The sequence below is a fragment of the Erpetoichthys calabaricus genome, chromosome 12 (assembly GCF_900747795.2).
Source record: "Erpetoichthys calabaricus chromosome 12, fErpCal1.3, whole genome shotgun sequence".
NCBI lineage: Eukaryota > Metazoa > Chordata > Cladistia > Polypteriformes > Polypteridae > Erpetoichthys > Erpetoichthys calabaricus.
The window spans coordinates 20,593,104-20,618,886 of NC_041405.2; the positions used below are offsets into that span (position 1 = coordinate 20,593,104).

General features: G+C 42.0%; 1 protein-coding gene across 2 annotated transcripts; it reads left to right on the plus strand.

The window, feature by feature from the left end:
* Positions 1-383: 383 nt before the first annotated feature.
* On the plus strand, positions 384-24,572 carry chadlb (chondroadherin-like b). Of its 2 annotated transcripts, none has more exons than XM_028815168.2 (7): positions 384-687; positions 2,852-3,031; positions 7,480-7,674; positions 7,881-8,182; positions 9,916-11,101; positions 20,938-21,104; positions 23,894-24,572. In XM_028815168.2, the coding sequence occupies exons 2-7, from the start codon at positions 2,852-2,854 to the stop codon at positions 24,240-24,242; spliced, it is 2,379 nt and encodes a 792-aa protein (XP_028671001.2). In that variant the 5' UTR covers positions 384-687; the 3' UTR covers positions 24,243-24,572. The 2 variants fall into 2 exon arrangements, with proteins under 2 accessions (XP_028671001.2, XP_028671002.2); XM_028815169.2 differs by lacking the exon at positions 384-687 and adding an exon at positions 917-1,050.
* The last annotated feature ends 1,211 nt before the right edge of the window (positions 24,573-25,783 follow it).

Sequence of the window (25,783 nt, forward strand, 5' to 3'; positions counted from 1 at the left end):
AGCTAGGTTCTGGTTTCTTTGATCCATTAGTATCCTACTATACCTTAGATTTATTTTTTTGTTCTGCATATTAGGAATCTTTTCAAAGACCCAATTTCAGGGGCAAAGAACACTTGCCAAAATGAAAGGGAACTCTGAGGAGCAAAGGCTCAAAGAGAAACCACACAACCCAGCAAAGGGCCTGTAAAGAGGGTGCAGGCCCGACTTCCCACAGTCCGTCCTTATGCCAGGAGCACAAGCTAAAAGTTCTACCGTGTGGTCCCGTCCTGACAGGTCGCGATTGGTTTTGATACTTAAATTTGTTTTGAAGTTCAATTGTGTAAGTCGCCTTGTAATGGTGTCCCGCATCAGGATTCATTCGGAAACGGTATTTATACATGGGGCTAGTTAAGGAAATGTGAGGCGTGCACCTAACTCTATAAAACGAGCGTAAGAGTACAAAACATACGACGCCATTAATTGTTCACAAATTGGTTTTGCTCCCCTTTCCGTGAGCCAATCACGCAGCACCTCCGGAGTGCCCCGTGGCCTGTCCGTCGGTCTCTCTCTCTCTCTCGTCTTATTTATTCAGCTCCTGGGACGGCCCCCCGATTTGAAAGGCGCTCTGTTTTATAGACGGTCTGCTCGGTGAGGGTCCCTGGGGTCACCTCCGAAGAATTTCTCGCGCCGCCTTTCTAAGACTTTAAGGTATCTTAGTTATTTGCCGGAGTGCGTGTTGTTTGGCGGTGTGATTTATTGCACAGATGGGTGAAGTTGCTTCTCTTGCGCACATTTTGCTTTTTCTCTCCCGGTGCACCTGAAGAAGCGAGCCGAGCCGAGCGCACTCGACTTAACGTCTCATTTACCTCTCGCTATAATTTGACAAGGTGAGATAAGAAATACCGGGGACTGGACTTTACCCCTCCATTCTTTCATATTTTTTTTTCCTTAAACTGAATTCCACATTCCTGCAGCCCTGATCTCAGCGGTGGCTTACAGAACAAGCGGACTTCACATTCGCTGCGGCGGCGACGGATATTCAAAGTGCTGACGCGCAGGGAGCCTCGAGAGGTGAGCATGAAAGAGCGGCTCTGTGCGCAGCTCGGCTCGGAATGCTGCTTGTAAATCTTACGTATCTACTCTATATCGCGCACTAAGTAACACTATTATTTAAAAACGGGAATCGTTTAAAGTTGTTCCGCTTGACGTGCACTTTAGTCTAGATGATTGTTTTTTGTTTTTAAACCTCAAAGTGGTTTAGACGCAGGGGGTCGAATTGTACTCCGTAATAAGATGCGCACTTTGACAGTCGGCTACATCATTTAAATTACATGAAAGTACACCAGACAGTCGTATGTTAAGTGTAAGTGTGTATGTATATATATATATATATATATATAGATAGATAGATAGATATAATATATACTGTATATAGATAGATAGGATTGGTTCCAGCAGACCGTGTTCGGATTTAGCGGGTTGGAAGATGGATGGATGCATAGATATATAGACTATATAGATAGATATAGACCTGTATATAGAGATTAGATAGATATAGATCTATATATGCCTGACTGAAAACTGGATTGCTGGTGTGTGTGGCTGAACTTTAACAGGTGGCACCTCTTATTGTCTTGATGGCCAGTCTTTGTCTAAGGCAGGAGGGGCTGTAGAGCTCTACTCTGGCTGCCGGTTTTCATTCTAACCCTCTTCTTAATTAGAGACCAGTTTCTGTTGCTAATTAACTTCTTTTCCTTCTATTTAATTGACTTTTTCAAGGTTTGGTCCATTGAACTGCTTCATTTTGTTTTTCCTTTAGTGGAACCCAAACATAAGATGTGATGTGAGCCAACAGATGACCAGCTAAGTCAGGTCCTCAACGCCCAACCATTTGGAAGTCGATTCCTGTTGTTAATAAAACCCGTCATTTAATTTCTCGGGAGGCTGGTGCTCTCGTTCTGCCACAGCAGACATTTCCCAAACTCAAACTGCTGATTTTTCTATTTTCTCAGAGACTGTTAACAGACCGTGGACCCCCGAGCAGATCAGCACGACAGAGACCCCCGTACCTTTCTTCATTCTCAGATATTGTGTGATGGAGGCAGGTTGCTGGTCGTGTGTTGGCTCCTTTTGTATCTCATTATTGTCTGATTTGCTAATTAAAGAAAACAAAATTAAGGGGTCTGCGTCTCAAATAGCAAGTTAAGTAAAACGAAGACAAATGAGTGAAATAGCTGCAGAAACTGGCCTCTAATTATGAAAAGTGTTAGAAAGAAAACCTGCACCCACAGTAGCACTCCTGGACTGAAGGTGGAGACCCCCATTGGGCATAGCATGCTAAATTGTGTGACATAAAAAAATAATAATTGAAAACTCAAAGCACAATCCAGGTCACCATTCCAAACACCTGAGACTGTGCGACGGACTCCGACGCGGCCGCTGCTGGACTTTTGTTGTCTTTCCGCCATTTCCTGGGCAGCTTTGACTTTTCACTTGGGGTTGACATCTTGCTGGTCTTCTCCGCAGTCACAGGTTTCTCATGAAGTTTTCTTCCACATTTTATTGCAGAGGAGCGTCCTCACAGCCACCACCAGGTTTCACGGTGGGCGCTGGTACATTTTTAATAATGTGCAGTGAAACTGGCAGTTTAGTCCGATGCCAAGAAGCTCAAACTTTATGGGGTGATGCACACAATAATGTAACGGTTCTCCAGTTGTCATCCTTCCCACACTCTCCATATGAACTGCAGAAATTCTGTGTGTCGTTCATACATAAGAAGCCATGTGGACTTGATGATGACCTTCACTGGTGTCTGATCAGGAGGACAATGGGAGCACTCTGATGATGATGATGTGTCAATGTCCTTTTACAGATGGAGCGTGGTGGCCTTGCAAGACTGGTGTCTCCACCCTGGTGGGCTTTGGCCCTGCTTCTGTGCACCTTGCAGACCCTCGTCAGTGGCTGTCCACACTACTGCTTCTGTGACAACATCAACCTGGCAGTCACCTGCGTGAACAGGAACCTGACCGAGGTGCCCATCACCATTCCAGAGGTAAGTTGGCAAGGGAAGGGGTTGGCTATATGGTGCCTTTTTCATTGCCCACTCATTATGTGCTGAATGTCCTATATGTTAATTTAATTATCTTGAAAGCTCTTTAATGTTTTGTTGTTCTAACTCCGTTAAATGTGTTGTACATTCAGACATTCTGCAGCCATAATGATGTTTATCCCAGGAAATTGGCAAAAAGCAAAGAGGCAGGATGGCCACATTGAAAACAGCCCTGAATGCCTTGTGCCGACCCACCTCTGCGTTCAACAATGATTAAAGGATAAGTATTTGGTATTTATCAAGGCAAAGTTATTTCTTCACAAACCTGGTACAATTGTATTTACCGCACAGAATTGTGTTCTAAAGTTAAACATTTTCTATTAATTAAAAAAAATAAATACATAGCCAGTCGTATCCAGCAGGGGGCGCTTGTGTCCTCTTGTTGCAGAACAGAGTAGAGCCAAAGCCATCCCTTTTGTAACCATGGCGGAAATAATCGGATGAGAGAGAGAAATGCTACAGCAAGAGGTGTAGAGTACGTCCTTAACGTGTCATTTCCATCCCAACACAGTTCATGTCTACAGACGCCAGTGGAACATTCAGTCTTTGGTGTGGGATGACGACGGCGAGACGCACTTTGTGATGGATCCTCGTCATCAGACACCCTCACACGTTTACGGATTTCTAGAATCTGTTAGGAATCTTGCTGGGTGTGGGCAGCTGCCATCAGAGCCGTCCATCTTATTTTAAGAGACTCTGCCCAAATGACACCTTCCCCTGTTCTCATGGCTCCTGCAGACGGTTGTCGTTGGTCACTCTGGCCACACATTCATTCAGCAACTGTCAGCATTTTAAAATGGCCTGCCTGCCTGCCTTCCCTTTCACGTGCATCTCTCGTCTGGGATGTGTGTGTCATCGGCTTTGGAATAAACTTCTCGGATTACAGTGGTAGACTTCAAACGTCTTATTACACCAGTCCTGGTGGGTCATAGTGAATCCAATGGGGGCTCCAACACAAAATAAAGGCATCCAAAATACCAAACGGTTCATTCGTTTCAAGCCAAGACAGTTGTGGAGTGCAGTAAAACCTCGGGGTCGGTTGGGACTGAGGCTGTGACGGAGAACAGAACAGCTACTTGAAAAACGATAATACAGTAGACTAGTTTAGTTGTGTTTATTTACAAATCAAAACTGTTTTAACTAAATTATATTAGTAACAAATGAAGTCATATAATATTGTAATGACCAGCGTAATAAGCAAACACAACTCTGAGGTACTGGAGTTCTCTTACATTTTACTTGAAGTCTTTGTTCCGTAACTAACGGTGCCCCGTCTTCTACTCCGTTTTCTGGGTTACAGAGCACATCTCCAGAATAATACGAGAAAGCTTTCCCTACCGATAATTACCTCCCGCCGCTCGCATTCGGTCTTTTTCTACACCTCGCACTCCTGCTTATCTTCTCCGGACTCCCAACTCAAAACCTCCTCCTGCCTCACCGTCCTGTCACTCATCTCCTAAGAGGCGTGTCCACCCCTCGCTGAGCAGAAGCCCCTCCCCCAGCCCCATCCCTTACACCACGGGTGTCGGACTCTGGTCCTCGAGGGCCGCAGGTTTTCATTCTAACCACCTTCTTCATTAGCGACCTGTTTTTGCTGCTAATTAACTTCGTTTTAATTAACGTGACTCAGACCCCTTAGTTTCTTTTTTCTTTAATTAGCAGCCAAACAATAATGAGACACGAAACGAGCCGCCACACAACCACCTCACCTGAGACCATCAAACATTATATCTGAATATAACGAAAGGTGATGATCTCGGTAAGGTTGATGTCTCAGGTCACCAAACTGTTTTGATGATGCTCTTAGGAAAAAACAGAAAACCAACAGTTTTAGAAATGTCTGCCGTGGCAGAATGAGAGCAGCAACAAGCTGTGGAATTAAATAACGGGTTTAATTAACAGCAAGAACAACCGGCTTCTCAGTAAGAGATGGAGTGAAATTGGTAGGAGTTTGACGTTCCAGTTTAAGCTGGTCATCTGTTGGCTCCTTTCACGTCTCATTTCTGTTTGGCTGTCATTTAATGAAGAAAAGAATCAACTGAGAGGACTGAATCGTTAAAAACAGGAAGGAAGAGAAGTTAATTAGCAGAGAACTGGTCAGTGATTAGGAAAAGAGTGAGAATGAAAACCTGCAGCCACTGCGGCCCTCCAGGACTGGAGTTGGACACCCCTTTTTATATATATATATATTTGTGAATTTCCCCTTGGGATTAATAAAGTATCTATCTATACCATTCATTCCACCCTTTCTGCTGCCAGCACGTCACAATATATTAACAGAACACAATACAGAAGAGCATTAACATGAATACAGAATAGCAGTGGCTTCCATTTTTGACACATTTTTCAGTTTTGTTGTCGTTCATTGCTGTTCCTCCTACTCTGTAAATTGAAGCGGTACTTGAAGCACTTTTGCCATTTGGTAAATGTTTAATAATTTCAATTTTTGTGTTGAACGTATGTGTGTGGTGTTGGAGTTCTAGGCCATAACAAAGTAGAATAGATTAATTATAACAAAAGCTACGAAACACTACTAAAACTGAAGGCCCGTAACCGACCCTGTGGTGCTTAGTAGAAGGTCGAGTTGTTCCAAGGTGCAGACCACACAGCAGTAGCAGGACAGTAATAGGTGGGCACTGGACTTTTTTTTTGGCCCTAGCGTTTAATCGAGTAACAGACAGTCGAGGTTTTACTGTATTGAACCGTGTGTCACGGTTACACACACATTGTAAAATAGCTTCTACATTTAACTTATGAACAAAAAAACACAGACGTTCTAAGATTCAGCCATTTTAAAAGAAGACAAGATGCTGTGTGCGCTCCCTCACGGCTCGCCACCTTCCGCAAATAACCTTTCACCCCCCAGGGAGGTGAAGACCAAATCACAGTAAACTGTTGGTGTTGCTTTGATCAACTTCTGCGTTTTGTGTGACATCGGACACCTAGAAAACACATCTTTACTGTGAAAAAACAGACCGTAGCGGGAATGTGCGATAAAACGATTATTTCCAGATCCCTTTTGTTGTCCTGTCACAAACAAACATGCATCAGAAACACAGATGGCATATTTTCTTTTCTTTAAAAGTTAATGAGGACGTGTTTGTAAGTTTTTAATGGTTTTATTTTCCGTTGGAGCCCTGCGCCCCAGAAGCTTCATTATGAAATGCCAGGACTGGCCGTGTATTTTTAAAAAAAAAAAAGTACAGCGAAGTCGAGTAAAATGACCCATTATTGGCGAACTAAAACGATTACAATATGCAAGCTTTCGTAAGTAATTAGCTGCCTAAAGGAGGAGCCGGAGTTGTCTTGAAAGCTTGCATATTGTAATCTGTTCAGTCAGCCAATAACAGGAGTCACTTTGCTCGACTTCTCACAACGTTCATAATGGCCAACACGGTACAACACCCTACTGCTACTATATACAAAAATAAGGAAAACTCGTAATTTTGAATGACTCCATGTGTATTATGTTTGTAAAGAAATAACTTTGACTTGAGAAATATCAGACTTGTCCTTTATGCAAATCGTTTGTGATTTTTAAGAATGCCGTCTCTCGTTTATTCACAAAGACGTGACCGCCCAGGCCTTCAAAACCAACATGGCTTTCTTGGTGAGCGTCTTGCCCAAGCAGTGTTTTGGATTTTTTTTGAGCAAGCAACTGAAGTAGTTGGTAAAAGCAAAGTATACCACAGAGTTACAAGCCCTCGCCTCCGTCCCACCCCGAAGATTGATTGTGAAACTCGAAGCTGTGGCCATCGGAGGTAACCCAGAAAACTGGAATTCACGTTGGTTAACCGGCAGGAGACAGAGTACAGAGAAGAAGAGAATGGTCCACAAGAAGTGAGGTCAGCAGTGGAGCCCCTGGGGTCTTGGTCCTTGGACTTCTGCATTTTCCAAATTATATTAATGATAAAGATTATTGTTAGTAAACTTGTGAATTTGCATTTGGTACTAAAATTGGAGAGATGGCAGCATAAAGAATTTGGAAAGACCTGGACGAGCTTCAGAACTGAGCAAACTTTTGGAAAATTTGAGCTTAATGTCAAAGTGCAACATGTGGGCAAAAGGAACATCATTTATAAACACAAGATGGGAGATACTGAGCGACAGGAAGCAACCTCTGGAAAGGATTTAGGGGTTTGTGTGCACATCTCATTTCCATCCTCCAAAGTGCTGAAGCGATTAAAAAGGCCCATAAAATGTTAGGCTCCATCCTAAACCTGCTGAATATGATTTGATGGCCGGTATGCTCTGACCATATCATGCACTAGTGAGATGTCACCTTCTGTATGGGTGTGGTGATGGTGGACACTTCCGGCTCTCGCCATTGGTGAAGGTACCTGAGGTTGTGATGGTCGTATTTTTCATCTTTTGCTCTTCCCCTTGTCTAGATCACCAAGCGGCTAGATGTGCGCAAGAACACCATCAAAGAGATTGCCAGCGGAGCTTTCCTGGTCCTCCCATACCTCACTCATCTGAATCTGCAGCAGTGTGAGATTCACACCATCCAAGAAGGGGCTTTCAGGGGGCTCGGGCGGCTGGTCTACCTCAACTTGGGCTCCAACCTCATCTCCATCCTCTATCAGGTAATTTGCCCTAAAGAGCTTCTACATCACCTGTGGAATGTCTCTTAATGGCACACTCTGCAAGTGTTCTTTAAAATGTCTGCTAGAGAGTAATTCTCTCCAACCTGCCTCACTTTTGTGGTCCAGTGAGACATCCCGTTTCTCATTTCTCCTTGTTTTTCTTGCCAAAACTAAACCTGTTATTGTCTGTCCACCCAAACACACAGGAGTCCTTTGATGGCCTCAGTTCCCTACAGCAGCTAATTGTAGAAAAGAACCGCATTGAAGAAATACAGCCTGGAGCCTTCTCCCAGCTCGGCTTCTTGAATTTTCTAAACCTCGGCGAGAACTTTCTGGTCTTCCTGCCCAACTTGGTCTTCCAGGGCTTGCAGAATATTAAATGGATCCGCCTGTCGCACAACTCCCTCAATAACCTGGCAGAAGAAACCTTTGCGGGGCTCTTCACTTTGAAAAGGCTCAGCCTGGACCACAACGAGCTGCAGTTCTTCCCTACACAGACTCTGTCCAGGTCATGTATCGTTCTTTTGACAAAAAGAACTCGCTGAAAACAATCCTAGAATTAGACGTGAACTTTAAAGAAGTGGAGATTTGGGAAGTTGAGAATTTAGATGGGAGGTTTGGAGGGGTCAGTCGAGATTTGGCCAAATGATGGTGCTGAGGTCAAGGCCTGTGCCAATTGCAGTTACATAACTGGGTGGTCGGGCGCCTGTGCTTGAAGCTCATTGCTGCACCCACCTGGACTGGGACCAGAGTGCAGGACACAACATCTCTGCACCACACTGTGCTGTGGTGGCTGGAGTGCCAATCCTGCCACCAACCCCCAAGTTCTCCCTCCTGCTTAAAATTATCCCTGGGATGAAGCTCAAGGGCTCAAGTAGGGTCCCTCTTACCATTTATGGGATTTGAACTGGCAACCTCCCGCTTGGTGGCACAGATCCTTAGCCTCAAAGCCACCACCCTGCCATGAGGGAGTTGTAGGAAATTGCCAAGGACTTTGGGATAAAATATTACCATGATACTGAAGTCGTGGTATGGCAATACTGCACTGGCTTTGTCTTCTGGTATCTATGGAAGTGTTTCTACTTGATTCTACAGTATATTATAATTTAACTTTAATCAAAAGGGATTAATAAAGCTAAGCTCTCCCAAAATATTTATTCACTTGAACATCTTACAGTTCAGTTTGCTACATGCATGTCCGTTACCATAATGTGGCACTAGACTTGATGATCACTAACTTGTCACCATCAACTTCCAGATGTTAAGGAGGATAACAGAATGTTTGGTTATACAGCACCATATGTGGACTTACCTGGAGTACTGCACACCATCTTGGTGTACAGGCAACATTAGATGTCCAGAGAAGACCAACTAGGCCGATTCCAGAACTGCAGGGCATGAGTTATGAGGAAAGCTTACAGGATTTGAACCTTTTTAGTTTAAACAAACTGAGATTAGGAGGAGACACGATTGAAGTTTTTAAAATTGCAAAGGGAATTAGTCCATTGGATCAAGATGGTTAATTTAAAATGAGCTCAACAAGAACACAGAGATACAGTTGGAAACTTGGGGGTAAATTTCACACAAACATTAGGAAGTTTTTCTTCACCCCCGATTACATTTGACACATGGAATAAGTTATCAAGTAGTGTGGTAGACAATAATACTTTAGAGACATTCAAAATTCAACTTTGGATAAATTAAGTGGACAGAAATCGGTGAGCTTTGTTGGGTTGAATCTCCTGTTCTCAATGTTTCTTCCTAATGTTCTAACTTGGCGTGTTCAAAGTCAAAAGTGTATTGTGAAAATTAAAACTTCACTTACAGTACTGCCTCAAAGACAAAATGGCAACAAGATAACAGAAACCAAACACAAAACAAATCCTAATTTGAAACTTAATGTCTTGTTTAAAAATAATAATAGTCATTCACTGTGCAGTCCAGGTCATGCTTTGCGGGGAGACCCTCCTTTAATAATCAACCTGGCGAGTGATGCTGAAGCACTAGGGTGCTCTGGTCGTCGTCTTCTGTAGATGCATACAAACTAATTCAGAAGGTGAAAGGTTACGAAGGGTCACAATCTAAACAGTGTAATGTGGATTTGTTAATTGGTGGTTGGGTTCCATTAATTAAAGGAATGGACAGTTACTCCTCCGAGATGTGATATCATGGACTCTATAATGTGTCACTGATGGTTAATATTTTATGTATTACAAGTAAACCCTATAATCTCATTTTTAGATTGACGGAACTTGTACGACTTGACTTTGGTACAAATCCCATAACCTACCTAGGAGAAGAAGCTGTTGCCATGCCCAAGCTGAAGCAACTCTTCCTGGATAACATGTCTCTTCAGGACATTTCTTACACCTCCTTGGAGAAGGCTCCTCAGTTGACAATGGCAGACTTCAGTAAAAACCAGCTTCGAGTACTTCAGCCCTTGATGGGCCCAGAGAAGCTGGTCAAGGTTAACTTGACTGGTAACCCTATTTTATGCAACTGCTACATGCGTCCATTCCGGGAGTGGATGGGTAGCAAACATGTTCGAGTGGAGGCAGCTTGTTTTGGCCCATCAGCATTCCGGGGGGAAAGACTCGATTCCATGCGACCTATTGACCTACGCTGTGATAGTCGGGCTGCAATTGAAGAACAAGAGCGGCAGGAGCTGCTGATTTATCTGACCCCACCACCTGAACCAGACAAGGATAAAATCAAGTGCCCCGAGTCGTGCGACTGTAAAACCGAGCTCCAACACTCGACATGCGAGGGCAAGAACCTTCGGAAGATACCAAAAGGGTTCCCCGAGGACACTAAACTTCTAGATTTAAGACGCAATGATTTCTTTTACGTGCCCAAAAATGCTTTCTCCACCATGCGTAACGTGGTGTCTCTCCATCTCCAGAAGTGTCAGATTAGTGAACTTGAACCTAGTGCATTCAACGGAATGAAGAAGCTGGTCTATCTTTACCTCTCAGAGAATGAACTCTCAACGATCAACCCCACTGCTCTACAGGGAATCCCTCAGCTGACTTACCTCTATCTGGACAGAAATAAGTTTTCTGTGTTTCCCATGGGAGCTTTTAAGCTCGTTCCAAATCTGTTTTCTCTCCACTTGCAGTACAACTCTATCGCTCACTTGCCTGATAATTCCCTAGAGCAAGCCAAAAAGTTGCGTTGCCTCTACCTAACTGGCAACCACCTTTCCTTCATGGCCCCTAATTCCCTGGCTGCAGCTGATGACCTCGAAAAACTTTTCCTTGATGACAATCAGCTCAATGAGGTTCCCACCCAGGCGCTCGGTTCATCCCCCATCCTCGATGAGCTGCGGCTTTCTGGAAATCCCATTCGCTGGGTGGGCACTGGAGCCTTCCTGCCTATGGCTAACTCCTTGAGACACCTCTACTTGAACAGAATGGGGCTGGAGAAGGTAAGTGATTTAATTACATACGCCTACAGTGTATTTATTACCAGCTTTAGAGTTCCTTCAGGAGCCTTTCCGATTGTCTTGTCAAGCTTCATCTTCGTCACTCAAATAAATATCGTCGTCCATCACTTCCGTTTTCACGTTCATCCTGTAATACTTGCACGCTACTTTGGGAAAAACATTCTCTGATTAATAAATAACTGCTGCCATACACTATTTATGATGTGGGGGGGACTTGAACTTTATGTAAGATGCACTTGTTACTAATTAATTGGAATAAATCTGTTTAATATTTTACTTCCGAAGCAGAGTCACAAATCACGAGTATATCACATAGTAAATGATGTGGAATTTCACAAATTGCTCATTAAAGATTTAAGAGAATTTCTTTGCTAGCTTTTACTAGAAAGAGATGGCTATGCTGAAGCCAATTTGAATACTCGTGGTTTGAAAAATGGCTTTTCTGCATCACGTGTTTACACTTGATATCATTTTCAGGATGCGTGCACAACTTCAGTATTAAAAGGCAAACAACACACCACAAAATACAGGGTGGTGCAGGGAAACGGGAAATTCTGGAACTATGTGTCGGCAGTTGTTTGGGCCCCAATGCCACCTCGTTTAGAACCCCTTGCCATTAGTTATAATGTAGCCATGGAGTGGTGCGCAACGAGCGTTCGCCGTGAAAACCTTTTATGAGAATGGCGATAGTGTGACTGCTGTGCAAAGGGAATTTCGGCGTCATTACCAGTTAGGATGTCATGATCGTGTCCCGTCTGCTCATGCGATTACCACATGGGTGCGTAATTCTGAAGAAACGGGTTCAGCCTTAACAAAGAAGTCCCCAGGTGGAGCCACTTCACATAGTGCCCGACAATCGATGGCAGCTATTTGACAATTGATTGGGAGGCGCGTCATTTCATACAACGGTGACATTCCACGACCTCAGAGATCCCCAGATTTCACTGTGTGATTTTTTTTTTTTTTTTTTTCTGTGGGGTTATCTTTAAAGCCAAGTGTACTGCACATGTCCTGCGACCATTGCTGAACTAAAATGGAGGACTGAAGAGGAAATCGCTGGCATTCCTCTTGAAATGTTACGTCGTGCAATGGAGAATTTACAGAACAGGCTGTCAATGTGTACAGAGAAATGGACAACACCTTCATGATGTTTTCTTCAAAACATAAAATGAATATCGATTGCCATCATTAATTGCATATCCTGTACAATACATTTATACATTTCCTCGTTAAATGTATTTTGTAATGTATTTGTGTACTGAACATCAATTGAAGATTTCCTCTTTCCCTGCGCCACCCTGTATAACTAAAGTGAGTTTTCTGAGAGAGTTACACAAGCTAAAGAGAAGCCAGGATGATGCTGCTGGGATTTTGTTCCGTCAAAAGTGAGGCAGATTATGAGCTAAACGATATGATGTAGCCGAAAAACCCAGCAATTGTTCATTTACCTAAAGTCAATGGAATTTTATGTCAAAGCCAAAATATTAAACTATATTGCCGTCAAAAGTCGACGCAGGAATAAGCAGAATCACTAAGCTAAAGGCAGAGTCAAATTACGTGACTTCTTGTTGGAAGGGATGTCAGACATAATGATACCAGTTTCTGATCTTGTCGCCTGAAGATGTCAATTTACATGACTAGAAATCGCAAGGGATGACAAATCAGCCGAGTCCATGAAGACTTTCTTTGCACAATTTCATTTTTCGAAAGCACTGCAAGCTCACCCATCTTTTTTTTTTTCTGGCAGCCAATAACATGTTACCTTGGGGGCAGCCAGTGCGGTACAAATGACTTGTGCAGTGAGTTCAGCTGCAATCCCACAACCCAAAACCCAGATGTGGTACACGAGACATCAAACAGATGAGCCTCACTGGTCCAAAACACCTGCATTCCCTATTCCTTCTTGCTATATATATACAGTGGTGTGAAAAACTATTTGCCCCCTTCCTGATTTCTTATTCTTTTGCATGTTTGTCACACAAAATGTTTCTGATCATCAAACACATTTAACCATTAGTCAAATATAACACAAGTAAACACAAAATGCAGTTTGTAAATGGTGGTTTTTATTATTTAGGGAGAAAAAAAAATCCAAACCTACATGGCCCTGTGTGAAAAAGTAATTGCCCCCTGAACCTAATAACTGGTTGGGCCACCCTTAGCAGCAATAACTGCAATCAAGCGTTTGCGATAACTTGCAATGAGTCTTTTACAGCGCTCTGGAGGAATTTTGGCCCACTCATCTTTGCAAAATTGTTGTAATTCAGCTTTATTTGAGGGTTTTCTAGCATGAACCGCCTTTTTAAGGTCATGCCATACCATCTCAATTGGATTCAGGTCAGGACTTTGACTAGGCCACTCCAAAGTCTTCATTTTGTTTTTCTTCAGCCATTCAGAGGTGGATTTGCTGGTGTGTTTTGGGTCATTGTCCTGTTGCAGCACCCAAGATCGCTTCAGCTTGAGTTGACAAACAGATGGCCGGACATTCTCCTTCAGGATTTTTTGGTAGACAGTAGAATTCATGGTTCCATCTATCACAGCAAGCCTTCCAGGTCCTGAAGCAGCAAAACAACCCCAGACCATCACACTACCACCACCATATTTTACTGTTGGTATGATGTTCTTTTTCTGAAATGCTGTGTTCCTTTTACGCCAGATGTAACGGGACATTTGCCTTCCAAAAAGTTCAACTTTTGACTCATCAGTCCACAAGGTATTTTCCCAAAAGTCTTGGCCATCACTGAGATGTTTCTTAGCAAAATTGAGACGAGCCCTAATGTTCTTTTTGCTTAACAGTGGTTTGCGTCTTGGAAATCTGCCATGCAGGCCGTTTTTGCCCAGTCTCTTTCTTATGGTGGAGTCGTGAACACTGACCTTAATTGAGGCAAGTGAGGCCTGCAGTTCTTTAGACGTTGTCCTGGGGTCTTTTGTGACCTATCGGATGAGTCGTCTCTGCGCTCTTGGGGTAATTTTGGTCGGACGGCCACTCCTGGGAAGGTTCACCACTGTTCCATGTTTTTGCCATTTGTGGATAATGGCTCTCACTGTGGTTCGCTGGAGTCCCAAAGCTTTAGAAATGGCTTTATAACCTTTACCAGACTGATAGATCTCAATTACTTCTGTTCTCATTTGTTCCTGAATTTCTTTGGATCTTGGCATGATGTCTAGCTTTTGAGGTGCTTTTGGTCTACTTCTCTGTGTCAGGCAGCTCCTATTTAAGTGATTTCTTGATTGAAACAGGTGTGGCAGTAATCAGGCCTGGGGGTGGCTACGGAAATTGAACTCAGGTGTGATACACCACAGTTAGGTTATTTTTTTTAACAAGGGGGCAATTACTTTTTCACACAGGGCCATGTAGGTTTGGATTTTTTTTTCTCCCTAAATAATAAAAACCATCATTTACAAACTGCATTTTGTGTTTACTTGTGTTATATTTGACTAATGGTTAAATGTGTTTGATGATCAGAAACATTTTGTGTGACAAACATGCAAAAGAATAAGAAATCAGGAAGGGGGCAAATAGTTTTTCACACCACTGTATGTCCTCACAGGTAGTGCTGCTGCTTTGCAGTAAGGAGACTGTGGAAGATTGTGGGTTCGCTTCCCAGTTCCTCCCTGTGTGGATAGCGCTTTGAGTACTGAGAAAAGCGCTATATAAATGTAATGAATTATTATTTTATTATTATTATATTTCTGGCTGAGTGCTCATTCGTTCTCCGCTCTCATAGATAAGATAGCTTTATTAATCCCAAGGGGAAATTCCCAAATTCGTGCACTCTGGTTATGCCCCTTTGACTTTACACAAAAATCAGAGCTCAAGGCGAGTTGCAGGTTTAGTCAGATTGAGTCGCTAGGGATGTCGGCACACTGCGACTGCAGCACAGGTAATGTAAAGGGAGTCTGTGACTGAAAACCTCTGGGGGGGAAAAAAATCCCGTAGTGTGACGTGGCCTTAAGAAGCGTGTGGCGACAAATGTGTTTTTGTTATCCACAATCTTGGATAACCAGCAAGTACACAGCACTGATCTTCATCATACGGTGATGCCGTTAAATAAAGACGAACAGAAGTGCACAACACTACAGCGGCAGTGCACAAAATGGTGGCGCTCATATTTAAAAAGACACGGTACCAAAAAAAAAACAACAAAAGTATAAATTAATTTAATAATTACAAAAATAACTTAAACAACCAGCAAACAAAACCCCCATTCAGATGAAAAAGTGGAAAAAAAACTCAAAAAAGGGAGAAAGAAAAAAGTCAGCAGGTTGTAAGAGCCAACTATGTCCTTGAATTGAGTGAAGTGGGTCAGATAATGTTTGTTAATTTGATTAAGTGGGCTGTTAGGGAGTAGTTATTAATTGTATTTTATATATTGCTTTTTTAACCTACACAAAAGCACTTTACATAGTCAAAGTAAAAAGTATGTGAACCCCTAGGAATTCTCAGTATTTATGTCTAATTCCCATATCAGACCTGGTTGTATCTTCATGTCAGTCCCAATAAAGAACAAACACAGTCTCCTATAACTAAAGATACACAGATTTTCAGAGAAGTTTTGACCATATTGAATAAATCATTCAAACTGTGAAATTGAAGGTTGGAAAAAGTAAGTGAACCCCAAGCTAATGACTTTTTAAAAAGCTCATTGCAGTCCGAATTTAGCACACCTGGAGTCCATTTAATGAAATACGTTCAGAGATGTGGCCTACAATGACTTTGATTGATCACAAACACTATAAAGTTTGATTTTAAGCTTTTTGACAAGAAGCATATCCAGATGGGAATCACATCTTGCTCTGAAGAGCTGTCTGAAGAGATATTACGGAGAATTGTTCATCTACATAAGGCTGGAAAGGGTTACAAAGTCATCTCAAAGATTTGAGATAGTCATCAGTCTGCTGTTAGGCAAGTTGTCTATAAATGGAGACAATTTGGTTTTGTGGCTACTCTGCCTAGAAGTGGGTGACCTGCCAAGATGACCCCAAGAGCACAATGCAGAGTCAGCAATGAGGTAAAGAAGAACCCTAGAGTGACAGCAAAGGACTTGAAGAAGTCATTAGAACTGGCTAACATCTCTGTTCATGAGTCAACTATACGCAAAACATGGAACAAGAAAGGAGTCCATGGCAGGACACCAAGAAGGAAGCCACTGCTATCAAAAAAGAACATTGCTGAACGCCTGAAGTTTGTGAAAGAGCACTTGGACACTCCACAACGGTACTGGGAAAATGTTTTGTGGAGTGATGAAACCATTTGGGAGGAACAAGCAGCACTTCATTTGGCGTAAAAAGAGCACTGCATATCAACATCAAAACATCATCCCTACAGTAAAGTATGGTGGAGAGAACATCAGGATTTGGGCCTGCTTTGCTGCATCAGGGCATGGACAGCATGCCATCATTGAGGGGAAAATGAATTCACAAGTTTATCAACAGATTCTCCAGGATAATGTGAGGGTGTCTGTCCATCAACTGAACCTCAGAAGATGCTGAGTGATGCGACAGGACAATGACCCCAAACATCGCAGCAAATCCACAGCACAATGGCTTCAGAAGAACAAGCTCTGCCTTTTGGAGTGGCCCAGTCAGAGCCCAGATCTCAATCCTATTGAGATGCTATGGAATAACTTGAAGAGAGCCATACACAGAAGACAACCAAAGAATATGGAAGAGTTAAGGCAGTTCTGCAGGAAAGAATGGGCTCAAATTCCCCCCCCCCCCCCCCGATGTGCAGGTCTGACCTGCAGTTACAGGAAGTGCCTGGTGGAGGTCATTGCTGCCAAAGGAGGGTCAACCAGTTATTAAATCCCAAGGTTCACTTACTTTTTCCACTACCACTGTGAACGTTGAATGAGTCTGTAAAATAAAGACATGATAGGAGTAGAATTGTTTGTGTGTCATTGGCTTAAGGTCACTGTGTAGATCAGGACCTGGGACTTAGATGAAGATAAAATCACTTTTTATGACCAATTCATGCAGTAAACCAGATCATTCCAAAGGGTTCACATACTTTGTACTTAGACTGTAGACAGTGGGGAGCTACTTCAGCCACCACCAATGTGTGACATTCACCATTCCTGTGCCAGTACGCAGGGATAAGAAAGAGTTAGTCAGTTAGAGACCAGGATGATAAGGGGGGGCATAATGGACAAGGCCTGAGTCGCTAATTAAGCCAGGACACCAGGAAACACCCTACTCTTTTCGTGAGAGTCAGGACCTCAGTATTAGGTTTCATCCAAAGGACGGTGCCATTTTTAAACACACGGTCCTCTTCCCTGGACATGGGGTATTAAGATCGTACGGTGAGCGCCCCCTGCTGGCTTCACCAACACCTTTTCCTAGATGGTCTTCCATCCAAGTGCTGGCCGTAGTTTATTAATATTGGCACCCATACAACGAGATGCTTACCTGATTGTCTGACCAACATGCTGCACATCACTAGTCTTTGGTGTTACGAGAAACAAACGTACTAAACTACAAAACTTCATTTTATTTAATAGAAAACACAAAACATCTTACCTGGTGTACTCATTACTCCTGCTCCTTTGCTCCAGTATCCTAAAACCTGGACTATACAGGCCAGCTGAAGCAACGTTAATCAGTCAGACTTGTGCACAGTTATATTACTTCAGGGGGGGGGGGGACAACAAATACAAAATTTAAACTTGAAAAGCTCATAAAAATATTTGAAAGAAACAACATTAGGCAAAACTAATCTTACTCAAAGGAGGTCTTTAACCAGTGGATTGTAAAGATGGAAATCAACATTTCAGAACTACAGAAAATTCAGTTATTCTGTTTTACAAAATTGATTACTGTAACACAGGCAATGTTAAAATAAAACAGCATGAAAAAGATTAAACATTTTTATTCATTCTGAACTCAGGATTTCAATGATCAGAAGTAAATTTTTATGCGAGGGTGTGGAGTGGGTGGCAAGAAAAGTAATATGGACTGTGTGGTCTGGAGGGGACCACAGCACTTGAAGACTATGTGCTCGATAAGGGAAAAGGTCAATAGGATTACCTGCTCCAGTAAGAGTAAATAATCTGGGGGTCTCAAGTGGACTAAAGTCTTCAGCAGGAGAAATTGTAGCATCTTGGTGAACTAGAGTCGCGAGTGGAAGATTAGGCCACGTAATCCATGGCCTCCGTTGGGCCCTTTAAATTGCAATTGACCCAGGGGTGCCGTTTGCTGCTGCAATGGAAGCACAATGGAACTTGCATATAAAAACACTCGTCAAGTCTCATCAGGCTCATCCTGTGAGGTTTGCAGGTTTATTTCTTTTCCCATCACTGATACCTGTTGAGCTATTCTGCAGTTGTGAGAGTACAGAAGGCGGTCATTTCCCTTTTGCCCCTTGCTGTGTGCACCTTCACGTGTATCGGAGAGTGTGCACATGAAGTGACAGGTAAGTAGGGGCCAAGTGCAGAGCATGGTGTCAAGACTTCTGCAGTTATGGTAAGAAAAACCTGCCTCCCTACTTGGGCTTACTGCTCCTACTGTACTCTCGTCTCCATTTTGAGTCAGACGTCAGCTGCCAGTGATGAATCAAGCTCCTCACAAGGTGGTGGCTTTAGGTTCTTGTCAACAAGGCCTTGGAAGGTGTGACAATGCCAGCTCCTCTTTTGTATTTCCATCACCTCTTGCATTGGCAGTTTCCGCATGTCCTACCCCAGACAACACCTGCTAACACTGAGCTCAGTTAATCAGCTGCTATTTTGTTTTCTCTTATTCTACATTCAGAAAAGCACAGCAGCCTGATTTGTACACTTACAAGACATTTAGAAATATTTCTGCTTTTGCTAGTGATATAAATTTGTAACTCTCACTTGTTGATTTCATTAGGCAGGGTGAGTCAAAATTATGTTAACATTTGAATGGCGGAAACAACTTATTCACAAAACATACTTTACAGGAATGTCTCAACCAGTTCGCCTTCATGTTCAACACACAAAAACCAATGAGCAACAGTACCATTTAAAGCCCGGACACACATTTCACAGGGAATAGATGACACCACAGTCCATATTCTGTCCTTCAGGTCATTGATATCACAAACTTTCCTGTTATAAACACGCTCCTTCACCATACCACATAACCAGAAATCACAGGGTGTCCAATCAGGGGAGTGTGGAGGCCATGACAATGGTTCATCACGACCTGGAAAGGTCCAGTGGTTATAAATAAATAATCCATTAGTGTTAACATCATTTTCACTCACCCTGTGGTTTGCTCTTTCTCTGTGCAGTTTTTCCCCTTCGTTGTATCTTATTAATGACAATTAAAAATGAGCAGAGCAGACACGCTGGCAAACAACACTCAATAATCAAAAGCTGCAACTACTTTAGCATCAGACCCACTAATTAGTAAATAATGGATTAATTAAACAATTGGAACATCTAGAAAGGTAAAATGAAAATCAAGATGAAAATATTGTTAAAAAAATAATTCGATATAACTGCTTAGTACATTTATTTTTATTTAACTTAGTATTTTTATTTATATATATATATATATATATATATATATTTTTTTTTTTTTACTAAACCTAGTTTTCTAATTTCTATATTGTTCCCAAAACACAGAACTTGGGAAATAACACATCACTTAATTAGCCCAGGAGTCCAATTAAAAACAGAAGCTGGCTGGAACAAAAACCTGCAGCCACAGTGTGCCCCCAGGACCGAGGTTGGGAAGCACCACCCTGACCATTACGTGTGTTAAATACCTGGGAGTGCAGCTGGATGATAAATTACTGGACTGCCAATACTGATGCTCTGTGTAAGAGAGGACAGAGCCGGTTATACTTCCTTAGAAGGCTGACGTCCTTCAACATCTGCAATAAGATGCTGCAGATGTTCTATCAGACAGTTGTGGCAGGCACCCTCTTCTATGCAGTGGTGTGCTGGGGAGGCAGCATTAAGAAGAAAGACACCTCACGCCTGGACAAACTGGTGAGGAAAGCAGGGTCTATTGTTGGCATGGAGCTGGACAGTTTGACATCTGTGGCAGAGCGACGGGCACTGAGCAGACTCCTGTCAATCATGGAGAATCCACTGCATCCACTAAATAATATCATCTCCAGACAGAAGAGCAGCAGACTGCTGTCACCGTCCTGCTCCACTGACAGACTGAGGAGATCGTTCCTCCCCCAAACTATGCGATTCTTCACTTCCACCCGGGGGGCAAGTAAACATTAACATTACAAAGATATTGTCTGTTTTTTACCTGCATTGTTATCAATCTTTAATATTGTTTTTTTGTATCAGTAAGGTGCTGCTGGAGTATGTGAATTTCCCCTTGGGATTAATAAAGTATCTATCTATCTGTTAGTGTGGCCATATTGACAAATCCTGAACTGAACATTTTGTTGAATGACAGCATTTCAAATTGTTTACTAAAGCTGTCATTCTGTGTAATCGCGACTACTGATCAGAAGTCTCGTCTTTTGCATCACCGTAATGGTGGCAGTGGGGCTGGGCTGGTTGTCTCTTTTGCTTTAAAGCTTAGGGAAACAAGTTAACAGTTATTGGCACAAAAGAATATCGGATGACTGCTGGTGCCTGATACAATAATGGGAAAAAAAATCTGTTTTAGCGTGGCCACATACCGAAAAGTAAGGTTAACATATGAAAGAGAAACTCCCAACGAAAGCTGTAGGAAGGTAAAGGTTTCACAAAAATTAAACTAATTGAATAAATCTACAAATTCCAAAAACTGATCCTATGGTTTATCACGGAGTCCCCTGAAAACCAAAGGCTATAGTTCTATCCACAATCAATGTAGAGTAACTCGGGTGTTCTTTTGTTTTAAAGCTCTCCAGCAGTGCCTTCAGCGGTCTGGGCAGAGGGATCAAGAGCCTCTACTTGGAAAACAACCAACTGGAAAACCTGCCATCGCTCACCAACTTCACTGGCTTAGAGATCATCAACCTGGCAGACAACCCGCTGCACTGCGACTGCTCATTGCTGCATCTCCACAAGTAAGCTTTGACGTGTGTGTTAACATAACTGGCTCAGTCATCACACTCGTTATTTTCAGGGTTTCTACTTCTCCAGAGTTTGCACTTGCACTGATGTTGCATAACACAAGACCTTTAAAATCTTTTAACGTAAAATGTATGCATGTTTTAAGATTTAGTCTGCATTTGTTGGTGGCCAGTTATGAGTTAGGATTAGTGATGTGTCAAATCAGAGAAGGGAAAGACCTCCTGATCTCCATAACTTTCTTAGTGTTATGTTTAGCTTAAGAAAAACAAGCCAAAAACATAACATTTTTTTTCTTGCTTAAAAAAAGTGAAATGACGTGGCTCAGTGGCTAAAGGATCTGGACAGGTAACTCGAAGGTTGTCAGTTCAAATCCCAGCAGTGACAGAAGGCATGCTACCCCGTTGAGCCCTTGAGGAAGGCCCTTAACCTGTAATTGGTCCAGGGGGGCTGCACAAATGGCTGGACCTGCGCTCTGACCCCAAAACTCTGAGTAAGTTGGGGTATGTGAAAAATAAATTCTATATACAAGAAATTGTAAATACTTTATTCTTCTTAAAAAATAAATACCAAAACATAATCACAGTAAGAATGGTACATGTAATGTCCAGAGCGCTACTGATGCAAATTTAGTACATGTCCTTTAGGTGATGCATTTCGAAATGGGATGTTGCATTAGGGACACTAGACACTTGCAGCTTAGAGTCTTGTTTTACAAACCACAACAAAATGGGGTGGGATAGACACAGTGAAGGCAGAAATGATAAGCATTCCTAGAGCATTAGCTCTGTTAGGTAGCTTATTATTACTGGTTGTCATAAAATTATCCCCTGAAATTTCTAGTCGTGTAACCCGACGTCCTTATGCGACAAGGTCAGCAACTACACTCGACTAGACTAGAAGTTGTGTAATTAAGCCAAAGTTTTGACTTGAGTTTCCAAATTCCCCAGATCTCAATCCGATCGAACATCTGTGGGATTTCCTGAAAAAAACAAGTCCAATCCATGGAGGTCCCACCTTACAACTTTCACAACTAAAAAGGTCTGCTGGTAACCTGCTGGTGCCAAATACCGCAGGCCACCTTCATAGGTCTTATGAGTCCATGCTTCAAGAGGGGCCTTACTTTACTGGGCAGGTGCTTTTAATGTGTGGCTGATCGGTGTACACGCTGGTTAATTTATCTAATCTTAATCCCATATAGTCTAATCATTGCAGTTTTTGTTTTGTTTTTAGCACTGGGGGCCCCGCTCCCTGCTTGCCCACCCCCGGGTTTGGTTTACCAGATATATAATTTAAAGAGATTGTTATTTTCATGGGAATTGTTACATATGCATTATTTTCACTTTTACTTTAAAACTTTAGCAAAAACAATATTTGGAATTAACTTTTCTTCAAGATCGCATTGAATTTTGATTCCGTGTTTGGACTTACATTGTGATAACACAACGTATAACGGCCTGTGAGTGAATATTGTAATTCTCTCTAATAAATAAAATGACTTTTTCGATTGTTTGTCCATGCTCTTTCTTCTTCGCTTTGTCGTTGACGTGTCATCTAGAACAAATAAAATTATTGTAATAATAAATTTATAAGAGCTGAGAGCGTAGGAAGTGTGTCTGACAAAAGCATTCACACAACTGAAGTTAGATGACCGTGGTCTTGTTTGAAAATAGTTATAAGTAGGGCGTGACTTGAAAGAATCTCATGGTAAAATTCTCCATCTCACGGGACTTCATACTGCAACGACATTTTTGGAATCTTCTAATTCTCGCTGGCAAAACGAATTAGACGATCTACAAGTCTCCGACTTAAAGTTTAAATTGGAACAATATATTCGATCTTTTCTCGCTGTTCCGTTATTTCACCAAGTAATAATTTTCATTTGTTTGCGCTAATGCGATCTTTACTATCCTTTTTTTGAGAATTTCGAATTTTTGTACTTCCATGATCTCTAACCTGCTCTGCATGTGTATCGCACCAACATTTTTTTTGAATTCTTTACAACATTCTACTTTCTCATCTACTCTTTGTCCTTTATTTCCGGCCCCAGGCGTGGTTCAATCTCTTTATCATGGGATGTATAAGTGTCTCTCCGAGAAAATCACGTCTCGTCTCCTTTCAAGATTTTTTTTTTATAATAGAGATTTGCTTTCATATTTCCATATCTCCCAGTATTCTTCAGTTTATTTGCATGCATCCTGGTATATTCTCTTGAAATATTTCCTATGAGACATCCTCATGTGTTACTTTCTGTCCAAAAGGGCAAATGCCTTCTGAACACTTAAGTACACACTATCAAAACTAATGTAGGCTTTCAAAGTTTATTCATCAAAAGCTGAATCTTAATAATCATATCCACAAAAATTAAAATTACGAGCCTTATTTAACAAGTTGTAAAAGGCACACTTTTTTCATACCAATCCATCCATTCCATCTTGTTTTCTCATTATAAAGCAAACCTATTATGATCACATCAGGTGCTAACCCTAGACAGCTCATTCATTCGGAAAGTGTTACTGAGGCGAGTGGCGCCATGTTGATCACTAGAATGCTATACTCTGACAACTTTATGGATCTATAAAGGAACAATTTCTAGTCCCAATCAACCTTAAGAAACTTGCATGCACACTATTCACTGTGTGTGTGTGTGTGTGTGTGTGTATAAGTAAGGCTAAGATTCGTACACAGGCTTGTGGGCAGTCGTGCAAATCAAGATAAACTGCGTTTGATGTAAGCACATACTGCAACATTGCTAATTATCCTCCTTCTGTATTGATCTCATCAGGTGGATTGATAAGGTAAATCTGAAGGTACGAGCAAGCTGTTCTAGTCCACCAGAGATGCAGGGACGCAAAGTCAAGGATGCTGAGGTGTTCAAGAATTGTTCAGGAGTGAACCCAGAAAAGGACAAACCCAAAGAGAGCAAAGAAAAGGCTGGTAAAGCTGAGGGAGCATCTCCTAAACCTGAGGACCAGAAGCTTAAAACGGTTAAGAGCACCACGCCTGGCAAACGGAGCCCAAAAGTGCAGACAAAGAGACCTGTGCTTAAAAAAAATGAAGATCAGTTCAAAACTGACTACCAAGCGGGCAATCCATCTACTGTCAAACCAAATCAAAAGCCAAAGAAAACTTAAAAGCCCAGCAGCCATGCTTTGCAAGTAGGCCACTTAGTATTGCTGCTTAAGCTTTTTACTGAAATAAAAGCAGCAGAGGCCAGTGGGTAAAACTGTCAAGATACGCTTATTTGTTTCTTAATAGGGAGACTGTGGTCACTGCATACCTGAGGACAATTTTAAACAGCAGGACACCTTTAATTTCTACTTGTGTGTGGCACATTGAAACATCAAATGGTCAAGAAGAGAAAAGTTTATCTTAAATGATCATTGAAAAGACCCCTCATCTTGATAGGCTTCATTCATTAAGCTGTGAAACACCGATTTCATAAAATAATCTTTTTTGCACCACCACTGCTTCAGGCTTTTTCCTTTTTATTGTGGGCAGCTCAACAGTGAGTACACAGACGTGACGTACCATACCACACCACACCATGACTTTACTATTTATGAAAGGGATCAGCCATAGAATAACATGTTTCAGTTCTTTGTAATATTCCTTGTTATTTTACATGCTATTACTTTGTGCTTTAAGCAACTGTGTTTGATTCCTACCACACTCTCAATTGTAAGTGCAAATATCTAAACTTAGTGTCACCATACACTCTGCAAAAATACAAAAAAGAGATTTGAAGGATGAATCATGATGGGTTGGGGGGGGGGGGGGAGATTCTGAATGGAATTAATTAGTACAGCAGGTCCTAAGTGTTAAGAAAATGGGGGCCGAGTTGGACACTTATTTAAAATTAAGGCCGGATTTCACACAAATGTTAATGTTCTCCTTCATGCAAAGAACCATAGACACATGGAATAAATGAACAAGTAGAGCGGTGGTGTGCAGAACTTTAGGGACCTTCAAATTATATTGTGGACAATCTGGGGCTGAATGGCTTGTTTTTGTCAAAATGATTTTAATGTTCTAAGAACAGAATACTAAACTTTTAAAACGACTAAATGCCAAAGAACAAGTACTGGGCTGCACTTACGCTTTGGGCGAGGCGTTTTTTTCGACTAAATTGTTTTAATTCAAACTGTGCCCCCTGCTCACTTCACTTGCCAACCTAAACCCCCCCACGCGCTACGCACCATTGTGAAGAGGGGGGGCTGAACGGTGATATGATGGGAAACTAATAGTTTTATTTTTTTTACCTTCTCTTTGCTCGATCAGCTGCTGGCTTGTTGTTGCTGCTGTGTCGCGTGATCTGCTTCTCGTGCTCACTGCCTTGTCTCTCTTCTCCTCCAGACATCCTCAAACACTATGCGATCTCTTTTCGCTGTTCCGTTATTTCACAGAGTAATATTTTCCATTTGTTTAATGCAATCTTTCCTATCATTTTTTGAGCCTTTCGAATTTCCCTACTTCCATTATCTCTAACCTGCTCCACATGTGTACCGCGCCAACATTTTTGAATTCTTTACGACGTTCTACTTTGTCTTCTACAATAGCACTCACACGAATGAGAAGTGAGTGGACTGTGGGGGCGCCAGCCACTTCGCGTCTCTGTCGCTCATGTATGTGGATTTCACTTTCACCAAACAACAAATCTTTTAATTCTCGCGGA

What these genes read in the sequence shown, in the direction of transcription:
- chadlb (XM_028815168.2), top strand. Translation starts at nt 2,852, where the DNA reads ATGGAGCGTGGTGGCCTTGCAAGACTGGTGTCTCCACCCTGGTGGGCT. An exon ending in TCATCTCCATCCTCTATCAG is followed by an intron (nt 7,675 to 7,880) that starts GTAATTTGCCCT and finishes CCAAACACACAG; the next exon opens with GAGTCCTTTGATGGCCTCAG. An exon ending in CCTACACAGACTCTGTCCAG is followed by an intron (nt 8,183 to 9,915) that starts GTCATGTATCGT and finishes TCTCATTTTTAG; the next exon opens with ATTGACGGAACTTGTACGAC.